The sequence below is a fragment of the Peromyscus maniculatus genome, chromosome 11, assembly GCF_049852395.1.
Source record: "Peromyscus maniculatus bairdii isolate BWxNUB_F1_BW_parent chromosome 11, HU_Pman_BW_mat_3.1, whole genome shotgun sequence".
Taxonomy (NCBI): domain Eukaryota; kingdom Metazoa; phylum Chordata; class Mammalia; order Rodentia; family Cricetidae; genus Peromyscus; species Peromyscus maniculatus.
Genome location: NC_134862.1, coordinates 47,844,351 through 47,857,525, shown reverse-complemented (window position 1 = coordinate 47,857,525; position 13,175 = coordinate 47,844,351). Strand labels below are relative to the sequence as shown.

General features: G+C 39.3%; 1 protein-coding gene across 6 annotated transcripts in view; it reads left to right on the top strand.

Moving 5' to 3' along the window:
- Ptprc (protein tyrosine phosphatase receptor type C) overlaps window positions 1-13,175 on the top strand; it is a 107,643-nt gene that overhangs the window by 50,889 nt on the left and 43,579 nt on the right. For 2 of the 6 annotated variants that reach the window (XM_076547514.1, XM_076547513.1), the window contains 7 exons: window positions 2,074-2,205; window positions 4,854-4,994; window positions 5,712-5,780; window positions 6,997-7,023; window positions 8,835-9,050; window positions 10,096-10,227; window positions 11,144-11,275. In XM_076547514.1, coding sequence (XP_076403629.1) covers window positions 2,074-2,205; window positions 4,854-4,994; window positions 5,712-5,780; window positions 6,997-7,023; window positions 8,835-9,050; window positions 10,096-10,227; window positions 11,144-11,275 — 849 coding nt within the window. The remainder of the gene's footprint in view (window positions 1-2,073; window positions 2,206-4,853; window positions 4,995-5,711; window positions 5,781-6,996; window positions 7,024-8,834; window positions 9,051-10,095; window positions 10,228-11,143; window positions 11,276-13,175) is intronic. The other 4 variants (XM_016000966.3, XM_076547516.1, XM_076547515.1 and 1 more) reach the window with 3 other exon arrangements.

Sequence of the window (13,175 nt, the reverse complement as noted above, 5' to 3'; positions counted from 1 at the left end):
TCAGAAATGCCTAAGATAGGTAACCATTTTTAACCATCTACTCAGAACTGAGGATTCGGTTTTGTGATGTACAATTTTTCCAGTGACATTTTCATTATTTTAATTCTTACAAAGAGAGAAACAGAATTGTGAAATCTAGTAGTGGAATCTAAGGTAGTGCCGATGTGTTTACAGTGAACCACAGAGCGAGTGGGAGTTGTTTTTCCAGGGAGGCTTGTGGCAATTCCCTCCAACCTGAATATGTCAGAGATTTGGGTTCCTCTTTTGTTCAACTCTAGATTTGCCGGCCCAGTCAGGACATCATCGGCTAACATGAAGTTGTGCACACATTTCTGAAATCACATCCTTGATGCCGTTTTCTTAGGCAAACAGGTTTCCAAACACACTTTATAAGACACTGAGCGAGTCTACTGCTCTAGAGAACCATTTATCTTGGTCTAAAAAAGTAACAAGCATATGCAGCATCAACGCAGACATTTTACGTATAATGCTGCTGATAGGGACTGTGTGTTAGTAAGGAAGCAGGTCGTCAAGGGAGCAATTCTTTTTTTTTTTTTTTTTCGAGACAGGGTTTCTCTGTGTAGCTTTGCGCCTTTCCTGGGACTCACTTGGTAGCCCAGGCTGGCCTCGAACTCACAGAGATCCACCTGGCTCTGCCTCCCGAGTGCTGGGATTAAAGGCGTGCGCCACCACCGCCCGGCCTGGGAGCAATTCTTTTAGTAAACTCAGGACTTCATAGCTCATCTTTATCTGTGCCACCAGCAGAGTAGTCTCTTAGAACCTGTGTACACCTCAGAGCAGACTGTTTGAAGCTCACGGAATTATGAGGCTGAAAGCCACTGGTATGGGGCCGGACATGTGGTGACCCATCTTTTCCATTTTTAATCTCATTTCATATACATAGAACACGCATATGCAGCATCTTTCTTCATTCACACATTTAATGTACCACAGTGTTTCAGGTAGACCAGCTCAGGAAAGGCTTATGGTAGAATGGACTGGGATTAAGGATGAGTAATATCAAATATTTTTTGCCACAATTTGATGGTGAAATTTGCTTGGAAAATTCCTTATTCTTTCAAATAGAAGAGCATATTTTCTTTTCAATAGTATGTATTGCTATCTAGTGATATTTCAATAATGTGCTGAGGAAAATTTTATAATTTATATTTATGATTGATCTGTAGTTTTAGGTGTAATTAAGTTTTTCTTAGTTGCTGATATACTTAGAAAATATTCATTTTTCTAATGGTATACATTATTCAAAATTGTCCTGTTTTGAAAATCCTTACAATAAGTATTCACATGGTCACATCACATTGGAGTATAGAATACTATTTTATACGATGCATATGACTTTTTAAACTAAATATAGGATGATGTTTGTATATATGTATACACACCAATATTTACTATATATTACACAATGAAAATTAACCCTCTCCAATCTTGTGTTTTAAATAAACCATTTTAACCATGACTTTCAATACTCTAGGTTCTTGGCATTTGGTTCTGTGTGAACATGTGTGTGTAAGCATGCATACATGGCTGTCTCCATAAGTTTTCCAAATGCTGGATGTTATCAATTTGTTAAAACCGCCAATAGGGCGGTTTAAAATGCTTCCTGTTGATTTTATGTTTCTTCAATATTTCACAGTGATAAGCATTTTTTCATATATATTTTGGCTGTCATGCACATCTGTGCATTCTCCTGTTCTTTCTTCATGATTTTGTAAGCAGCACTTTAGTATGTTTTAGAATTTTGGAGTTTCCTACTCTTCTTTCTGTCTGTAAAGGCACCTTTCATCCTAGTCTCAGTCTGTAGAGTTGTTGGTGCATCCAATAAGTTTTCAGGGGTCATGAAGTCAAAGAACTAAACTGGACATGTGCGTCTTCTTGGGGAGGAATTTGTAAGCAAGAACTCAGGAGCCACTTTCCTGCCCAGGAAACTTCAAGATCTTAATACATTGGGTCATGTCACATGGTGGCAATTTTGCTCCATGTAGTTGTCTTAGAGTTGAAACTGCCAGGAGCAGCAGAGATCGACCTAACCATCTCGCTTTCTAACCTCAGGTTTTTCATTGACCACGCCGCTGCCTCACCTTTCACAGCAGCCCAACTTGCAGACGTCCTCTGCCAGAGGAGCTGACACCCAGACACTCAGCAGCCAGGCTAACCTCACCACACTCATGCCTGACCCACCAGGTTTGCGCGCGCGCTTTAGACATGCACAAATACGAAGAAAAGTACTGAGAGTCGCCTCCCTTTAAGAATGGCGAGAGAAGCTGTGGCCACCTGTTCAATGTGGAACACTTGTCGCTGACGAATTAGTAATTTTATAGTTATCCTTAGGGTGCAAACCATGTGACAAAAGATGTTCTAACAGAGATGAAATAATGCTCAGGGGTGGAGGCTACCACAATGTTCTATGTTTCTACAGTTGTCCTTATTGTTTAGTGAAGACTTCATCCTCTAGTAATAAAGAATAATGTATGTAAATCCGTAAGACCTTGAGCCAATAAACAGCTGTCAGGAATGAAGGATTTCTTATCCATAAAGGGGACTGAAAACTTATTACGATAATGTCATTGTCTGCCATTTAGAGAGTGAGAAAAAGGAGAAACAGACACAAATCTCCTATACAGACAAGATTCCTTTTTCTTGTCTCTTCTTAAAACAATGCAACATATTCTCTCCTTTCTTGTCCCAAACCAGAGTCTTCTTCACAGTAACTTCACGGTGTCCCTTTATATGGGATAAATTTAAGGGTGTCCTTTCTCAGGCCATAATTCCATAATGTCCTACATATACATACACTCAGTGGCCTGAGTGCTTGGCTAGCTGCCACACAGGCAGTTAGACATGTAACAGAGGCCTGCTGGCTGGCAGCAGAGAGTCTTGCTTCAGGATAAATCAAGCATAGAGATCAAGTTCACACATAAGATAATTAGTATTTTAAAACACTAATACTGTTCCCTTGGCCTAAAAGCCACCACAGGCAGTCTACACACTTCAGACAAGGCAAAGAGAGGCCTCATCTGATCCTACTACTCCAGCAGAGCAAAATGGACCTAGTTCTTTTTAGCAAATCCATAGACATAGAAAGCAGAGAAGGAAAGAAGCCATGAACAGAAGCATGCTCTGAGGGCTGCTTGCCACACAAACCAACCTGCTCTGCCATGAGCAAATAATTCTTCTTGGCCCATTGGCTAATTTCACTAATTAAAAGGTCTATCCCGTGCAATGGATATAATTAAAATGGAAAATGCCATTCTTAAGTGGGTGACTGAGATTACCTGCTTAATAAGGAAAATGTGGTTTTCAAATGAAGGGGGACTCTAGGGATTCTGAAGACAGTAGAGCAGGGTCTCTCGACATCAGAGGCACAGGAGATGATTGGGAGGGACAGGTGTCTATAAAGAGGGAGAAGCAGTAAGTAAGGTGGAAGGCTAGTGGGGGGAATTGTCTGCTTTTGAGATTCCACAGGCAGCCAGTTTGTGTCTGAATGAAGCCCGAAAAGGCTGCCTGCAAAACCCTTCCTCCTCTCCTATTACTGTGGATCCTTCCATTGTTTCTAGAACCAGTGAATGGATGCTCCATGTAGTCACTCTACGCCATGGTTTCCTTACAGCTGGGAGCGTTCAGTGGTGTTTGAAGAGTAGGCCAAGAACAAACTCAATTGGCATGGAAATTCATTTCCACTTCTCAAACCATATGTGTGATAACTTATGGATTCAATCCATCTGCAAATGGGGGATGTTTGGCATAGTCTTAGCAAAGTGCTTTAGAGAACAGCCACAGGCCACTGAGGAAACAGAACACTGTGCACCAAAACACACATACAATGACCTCGAATGTGAGGCTAAGTTCATATCGCTGAACCCGGGAATCTTGACAATGAAACCACCAAACAAGATCCCCAGTAGGAGCTAGCTCTATTTCTTTTGTGTTCCCCATGTCAGCTAGCACAAAGCTAGTCACCTGATGGGTGACTATACATGGGTTGCTTGTTCCTGAGTGCTGGCTGTGATATATGGGGGAAACATGTAACAGGCATGAAATGCTCTGATGCCTGACAGTGAATTTCTAAGCAGGATATGCAGCTCTTTTAGCTACATCACTCGGCACTCTGCCCAAAATTGGGAAATAAGGGGATTATATTGGCATAATTGGCAGTGTGCTGATATAAAACCAATTTGATATCTTCCTGGCATGGGAACCTTCTTAGTAAAATGTCGTATTTTGACCAGAATCCAATAACGAGGAAAAGCCCGGGGCTCTGATGCCACACAGGCAGGAGACCATTTAGCTCAATTTCAGGGAAATTGACTCTGAGCACCTGTACACAGGGCTTCCCTCCCCAGAGTAGCACAGCTACCTAGGCCTCTAAACAGGTGCTAGGCCACACTTCCTCCTGGGCAACCTCCAATGGCCTTAGCATCTCCAAGACAGCATCCTTCTCTTCTCTTTGAAATACTTTTAATATTACAGAAGGCAGCACTTGACTGGGAGTTTGGACCTCCTTGGGCTGTCCAAGCTGTTTCCCAAGACCCCAACTATTTTTTTTTTGTTGTTTGTTTGTTTTTACTTTTTCTGTCAACTGGTACCTGAGCTGTACAGGTTTCTACGTGTCTTCCTCTGAGTTCATCTTTCAGCAAGTTCTCATATTGATAGCACAGTCTATGGAATTAGGACTATGGGATGGGTTGGGTTGTGGTTAGGGTTTGGCTAAATATTGTGCTGCGGTAGTAGGTATACCAGGTAGCTCATTGCTCTGCCTTAGTTCCATAATCACATCCATGTCAGCATGTGGCATGATGGAGTGACAGTGTTGGTGACCCTTCTGATTACAGGTGCATCAGGGGAGATGACTACATTGGGGACCGTTCCTGCAGACACAGCCCTTCCTGCAGACACCCTCACTCTTGCACGCAACAGCTCTGCTGCCTTACCTACACACACCTCCAACATCAGCACCACAGATATCTCCTCAGGTGTGACCATTATGTGGCATCTGTTTTAGGCTATGGAGGCTCCAAACTTGAGTGTAACTCTTATTTTACTCCAGATACTACTTTCAGATTTCCCATCTTTTTTTATCATCTTGATAAGAAATTAGGCAAAAGAAACTTATGAGGAAGCTTTTTGGGAATAAATTCAGTTTTACTATTATTGTAAAGTTCATGACAAAAAAGTGGATAATAATACATTCGTGGCCCGTAGCTCTGGGATCAAATCCATCTGCCTCAGTTTTCTAGACAATCTAGGACAGGTAACTCTGTTTCCTTTCTGTGAAAATAACCCTAATAAACTCATTTCATAAATTTCATAATTGATTTGAAGACTACACATGCAGCAGGTTTAATAAAAAGGATGTAAGAAAAGCAGCCATTGGTCCCATTAGTATCCAAAGTAAGGAGAGCTGTAATTCAACAGAAAATGCTCGTTTGAGGAAAATTATTTTTTTCAGGTAACAGTTATACTAAGGAGCGAATAACTTGCCCTTTAAGTTGTGATCTAATATTTGCAATTACTTGAAATGTGTGTTATCGGAACAATTTGTGCATAAGTCTTTGGCTCACTTTGTTACTTTGGAAAGTATCAACTCAAATGCAGGAAGAATCACTTATCTTTGCTAAAGAGTTTGTTTTTCCTCAAGTTTCAAGGTACTCAATGTATTGACCTTTATCCTTTTGTTCATTTCCTTGCAGGTGGCAACCTTACAACCACTGCACCAGCCACTCTGAGCCTTGCAACCACTGGCCTTCTAAGTACAATAGGTGACAACCTTACCCCCAGTCATGCAGACACACCTCTGCCAGGGCTGCGCACGTCCTCACAAGCTCTCTGGCTGTCTCTACTTCAGGCTGCCTTCTTAGCGGAATCTTGAGCTCTAACCCTGATGGTCCCAGAGCAGAATCTAGACACTGGTGCAGCACAGGCGTAGCTGAGGCCACTAGGATATAGTGTCCCTACCATGCCTCCCCTGTGGCATTTATGAGGACCCACATAAGCAATAGCTAAGTCTGTTAGAACGTATGACTCTGAAGGGCAGATGTAGTGTATGAGGAGGAATTTTATCAAAACCTCTACCCTAGAAGATCTGTGGCAGTGACATTGTTTAGGGTCAGGAAGCCAGTGCCGGCAAGCCCATCATTCTCCCCTGATTCTTCCAACTTTGAGAAGATTAGCAGAAATCCTTTGGCTTGCACGGACTCAGACTCCCACCTTTTCAGTTAAATTAGTGCTTCTCATCCTGGAGGTTAAATGACCCCTTTCACAGGAGTCGCCTAAGACCATCAGAAACATCAGATATTTATGATTCATAACAGCAAAATTATAGTTACAAAGTAGCAACAAAAAATTTTATGGCTGTAGGGCACTACAACATGAGGAATTGCATTAAAGGGTCACAGCATTTGGAAGGTTGAGAATCACTGAGTTAAATTCATATATTACAATTACAATTGTAATCTTACAGTGAGTGATATTACAAGGTAATTGCTGTAAGATCAATTAGCTACCCCGAATCTTGTGTGTGGTAAGCATATAGAGGTTAAACATGGGAGGAAAGCAGTCTTTATTTATCAACATCATCTGATCAAAAACAAAAACACAACATTGCTTCATAGGGGTTATAGTTAAGAAAATGTAGTTTGAGACCAACAAAGTGAATAAAGACTTTTAAAATATTTTGGCAATTTTTAGATTTGGTCCTGTCACCAAGCTGACATCAAATCTGTACCCCAAAGTCTACATATTGCAACAGTCACAGTTCTGTTTATTTTGTATTTTAATGAAGATAATTCATACTTAGCTCGTTGGTTTATAATATTTGCATGTGTGAGGGGAAAATAAGTCATTAAGCAAACTGCATTATGTATTCAGCCTAAACTGGAAAGTCTATGAAGCAGATTCTCAAAGATGAACACAGCAGATACATTTTAAAATAACATTTCAATGATTTGACTCTTTCCCTTTTCATCCCTATTACAGCTACCACTCAACCCAAGCCAACATGTGGTAAGTTTGTTGACCCAAAGGTAGCCTCTGTCGCTTGGGAACAGCATTTCAATCATTTCTCTCTTTCTTCTTAATGCACTATTTCTATTTTTCCTGGCTAGTTCTAGATTTTAAGAGCCGCTGTCTTTCCTTTTCTTCCTCCCCTTGTGGTGGAAGCCAAGTTTTTCTTCATGGCCCATGTTACCCTTCCATATCCTTTTGAATCTCAGCACTGCAGTCAGGTCTCCATTCACTCAAAGTCAAGGTCAACCTCCATTGGTTTGTTTCCTTAACATGATGTCTCAAGTTCCAGCTCCCTTGCTCTTCCTCTGTATCACCAACTCCTCACTTACACTCCTACCTTGAGTCAAACGGAGCTGCCTTTATCTTTAAGACTCCTGATGTATATACCTTGCTTTTCTTCCTCTGCATTTGGAATTCTTTCATATTCCTCCTTTTTGGTGCCTGCATTTGTTTTCTGACACCTTGCTCATACTTGAAAAATCAATCGAAGTCATCTAGACTTCTTCATGTCCTCCAATCTGAATAGATGTCTCTCGTTTTGCTCTTACATTATTTGCTGTCTAATCTTATTTTACATCGTTGCTTAGCTCTTGTAGTTCAGTCTGTGTCCATCTTGGTTTAATACTTCACCTTCTAAAAGCCAATTTCATCAGATTTGTCTTTGTACTCTTAGTATTTAAGACAAAGGGCATACAGTTTTGCAAAATAAAAACGAGTCTATAGGAGCTTTGAAGATGAGGATAAAGTGCTTGCTGCACAACCGTAGGGACATGAGTTCTGATCCCCAATGCCTATGTAAAAACATGAACTTGGCATCAGATGCCTGTCAGCCTAATGCTGGGGGGAAGGTAAGAGGATCCCTGGGGTTGCTGGCCTGATACTGTTGCTCAATCAGAGAAAGACCCTGTCTCGTAAAATTAGATCAAGAGAAATAGAGGGAGATGCCTGATGTCAATCTCTGGTCTCCATACTCATGCACACATGTGTATGTGCATGCCTTCACATACATGCACAGATGAACATATATACATGTAGACACACACACAGACACACAAATACACAGAAATCATTTTTAAAATGGATATGTAAATTAATAGTTGTTTGAAAGAAATTTTTGCTAGTCAATAGAAATTGTTGACACTAGCCAAAAGGATTTATGAAGGATTTAGTATCAAGCATAATAATATTACAGATGTAATGCCACCAGTGAGAACTTACGGTCTCTAATTCATGATGGGGGAACTAAATGGTTTATAAAGACATTAAAAAAAAACAAGAGTAGTTATAAAGCAAGGATTAGTTTGCATATGCGTTTACTAGATAAACTGATTTGTCAGTTAATTCAACAATTAATTATTGAATTCTTGCTAATAACAGAAAGATATATTATCATGGACCTGAGTTGATTATAATGATCAAAATAGACTAGTTTTGGCTCGCAGGGCCTTTACAGTTTAGCAAGCAAGACAGATGAAATCTAATAATCATCTAAGCATAGACTGGGATCCTTCATGGGAAAGGAGAATTATGAAATAATGACTTAGGGGCACATGATACAGTTTTTATTTTTACATATTTCTGAGGATATTGTGTCACAGACTATAATCTGATTTGGTGATATTTTGGTGTTTTATCTGCTGTTCTTAGCCCCAGTTTGCTAATTGTTCTTTTACTTCTGTTTGCTGCATACATTAATAAATTCACTCTTTTGTAGGTCATTCTCTGTACAAAAGAATATGTTAAGGCATTCTTATCTAACAGCATCTCATTCATCCTGAACAGTGATAATTTTCTTTTTTTTTTTCCAGATGAAAAATTTGGGAACATTACTGTGCATTACCACTATAACAGCAATAATCAGGTTTTTGAGGCAGAGCTAAAAAGTGACGGAACCCACAAAAACCCATGTGAAATTGTGGGTTGTAAAGAACTTGAAAATCTACAACAATGCTCAAAGGGAAGATTCAACTTGTCTGATAGCTCATGTACTCCAGCTAAAATTATAGAATTGGATGTACCACCAGGTGAATGCCAATTTCTTTCTATCTGTGTATTTAGAACAACTGTGTGATTTCATGCATGTGTTATGGTGTTTCTGGGGGCTAATGTGGTTAGAGAAAAAGAACTGGGGAGAGAGAGAGAGAGAGAGAGAGAGAGAGAGAGAGAGAGAGAGAGAGAGAGAGAGAGAGAGAGAGAAAGAGAGAGAGAGAGAATTGGTAAGTATGAGTTCCCTGCTGAGAACACTGGAGAACACGAAGAAATACATACTTACTCTTTAGGGCCATCACTTTGTTTACAAAAAAGATTCCTAGCTGAGCAGTGGTGGCACATGCCTTTAATCCTAGCACTTGGGAGGCAGAGGTTGGCGGATCTGAGTTCAAGGCCAGCCTAGACTACAGAACAAGTTCTAGGGCAGCCAGGGCGACACAGAGAAACCCTGTCTCAAAATTCAAAACAAAAAGACAAAGCAGCAACAACAAAGAGGTTCCTATGGATTAAAAACAGCCTATTTTTTGAAGTAATTATACATGAGATTTCTTGTTCTTCTTTTTAAATTCAAAATGTTCTTTGTCCTCCCCTGCCTCCAGAAGTTTCTTATGTATATTAGGGAAAATAACAAACTTAAACATTTAATGTTTTTTGAAAAAACAAAACAAACAAACAAAAAGAAACCAAAGGGAGAGTTCTAATTATGTTAATACCAAAATTGTAATCCCAGCATGTGGAAGGCCAAAGCAGGAGTATTTCCATGTGCTCAAAGCCGGCCAGGGTTACATAGTGAGTTCCAAGCTAGCCTGAGCTACAATGCAAGATGAGCCTGTGTCTCCAAAACCCAAAACAGATTACTAAACAAGCCTTAAACCCCAAAGACATTTTTTTCAAATGAGAAAAATCGACTATTTTATCTAATTGCTCCCTTGAGTTGTGGCATGGGTTCCAGCAGCACACATTTCTATTAAAATATGTGGAGTGGAGATGATATGTTTGATTTCAGAGTATTTAGTGAGAGGGGGCACACCTTCACACTAGGAACTGTAACCTAAGGGCACTTCTATGTTTTATTGACAGGGCGTGAGAACTTTACCCTGCATGACTGCACAAAGCCAGTAAATGCTAATACCACAATTTGTTTGAAGTGGGAAACAAAGAACCTTACCTGTGGCCGAGGAAAACTTTCATACAGATTTCACTGTGATAATGGTAGGATACTGAGTAAAGAAATTCTATCATCAGAAGTTATTCCAGACATGACTTAAATGTTCTTTCTATATACTTGCCCTCCTCCTCTGACCCTCAGTGATCTGTGGTAAATTAGAATATAATAACTCCAGTATCTGCCACTGAAACAAATTCACAAAATAGAAAAAAAAGCAATCATGGATGGTAACTATAGAAAAAATCAAAAGTAATTGAAAGACTTTTCTTGATTACTGTTATATACCAGACATCATTGAAAGGATGAGAAGATGAGAAAATTATAAGAGTAATGGTATCCATATTCTCTAGACAGGAAGCAGGATATTATATACATTCAGAGGTTACTTTCTTACACCTCAATCAATGAAAATTATTTGCAAGTTCAAGAATATTCAGGTAACAAGGAAAACATGTGCTTCTGGGAATGAACTTGAGTTTCTACAGAGTAGAGTTTCTTTTAAAATATATTTGACTTCAATGCGGTGGACTCTTTGTCTTCCTGACATCAAGCCACTTGCCAGGACACACTTGGCAAGACAGAAAGATGTATGTGCAGCTCTGTGCACACACACAGAGGCAGAAGAGGAAAGTATGACCCTGATTGTCATCATCATGCCAATGGGAAGATACTGAGCTATGCTTTAATCAGTGTGTCCAAAACGGGAACAAATACATAATGAGCTATCAATTTTAAAGATGTAAAAGAAAAATCTGCTTACACAAAGGCTAAATTAGTCGTAATCCTGGTTTCTCTACAAAGTTGAGTGTAGTAGTGCTGTTTGCAGGATCTTGGGCTTATTATTCCATCATTTGCAGAGGCTTTGCTCCAACATTAAGTCTTAAACACATGGCATCAAAAAAGTAGTCCACACACTGTGTGTCACTTCATATACTCACGTGCAATACTTATTTCTTGCAGGTATTTCAAATTACTCTCAAATTAATCTTAGAGATCTTGAACCCCAAAGAACTTACAATTGTGCTACAGAAATCCTCTATAATAATACAATAGTTTTCCAAGAAAATAAATCTGTGGAGACGGATTTGGGGAGTGAGTACATTACTTATATTTATAAGATAAAATTTCTGTTTCTTTTATGGGATTACATTATTTGGGGAACCACAGAAAATAGAGAAGAAAAATTTTAAATTGATTTTAAGGTGAATTGAAAAATAATTATGCAAAACTAAAGTTGTTCTTTTTCTGTTGTTCAAAATGTGTATGTTGCAAGACTGCTGGACACAGTTAAAATGGTTTACATGGATTGTTTCCATTTTCTTCATTTCCTTTTCCCTTCCTTTTATAACATTCTTCACTCTGGGTTCTTACACCTCTTCCCCTAGTCCTGTCCTGCTTCTCACAGAAGAGGAAAGTAAGTAAATCGACCAGTATTGCCCTGGCAAATCTATGTGCATAATATAACACAGGAACCGTAGCTATCAAATTGCTGGCAATATCATTAGTAACAAGGTAAAGCTTAATAAATGGAAAGGGGTTCCATAAAATAATACCATTTGGGAAGACAGAAGTGAAAAATTCCAAATAAATTTAAAATTTGCTGGTAAATGTTAATTTGAAAAAGGTGATTAATGAATGATCAACTATGAAGAAGACAAAAGGTGCCATTGCTTACAAACAGTAAAGTCATTTCTACAATAAAGATTTGTGTTTATCAGTGGAGGGAAAGGAGAAGAGAAGCAGTAGGAAAGGGAGAAAGCAAGTGAGGGAGGGAGAAGGGGAAGGAGGAAGAGAAGAGGTAGAGAAAGACAGAAAGCGAGAGTTGGAGGGAGGGAGAGAAGGATGGAGGGAGGGAGAGAGAGAAATAGAAATAAAAAGCTAAGTATGATGGGAAATATTTTAGGTGCTTGGGAGGTTGAGACAGGGTGATCCAAAGTTGGAGGCCTGCCTGAACAACTTACTGAGACCTACATAGTGTATGAAGGCTTGCCTGAGACAATGCAATCCTGTCATTGAAAACAACTGGAACAATAACAACAACCCACTCCACAAAATATGTTACGACTTTCTGGTATTTTACTCACATGATTCTAATTTGTTTCATAGCTGAGGACAAAGGGGATGCCCAAATTCATGTCTCCTATCCCTCCAAACTAACATTAACTACATCAAGAGCAAATAAAACTGCAGGGTAACCAGACAAGTTTAATATCATGTGGGTAGTAAAAACTTCGAATGAGGCCAGGGAGATTGTTCAGTGGGTAAAGGTGCCTGCTGCCAAGCCTGAAGACCTGAGTTTGTTCACAGTATGCACATGGTAGAAGGAAATAACCAATTTCCGCAAATTGTTTTCTTACCATCACATGGGCATGCGCATGCACATGCACATGCACATACACACACACACACACACACACACACATACACACACACACACACACAAACATGGACACACACACATATACTCAGACATGGACACAGACATACAAATAAATAAACAAACAAACAAACTAAGATTAGCACAACCTTTTAAAATCAGTGTAACATATGAATCTTTAAAAAGTCTATATTTGATAAAATACAAGTCATTTCAGTTGTGTTAGTATCCCTATAGAGAAAGGATATCAAATGGCCATCAGTCATTGTGTCTCAACACGCACAAATGTTCCACTGCTCTAAAAGCTGAAGTTATGAAGTACCTAATTAAAAGCATGTGAGCTATTCTGTGTATCTTCAGAATAGGCAAGTTTGCTCAAGAAAAAAAACAAGAATCATAAGAAGATCTATAAAATTGACTTCATAGTTGAATACTCCTCTTTGAAGTGATTGAAGGAAATAGCATATAAATTGTGTACTGTGGGCAAGTACTCATGATTTATTTATACCCAACATGGACAATTTCCCAAAATATATAGGAATAACTTCAGTTACATAGCAAGACACCAAATATTCCAATTGAAACACAGGAAAGCATTTTGACTGTGTATTTCAC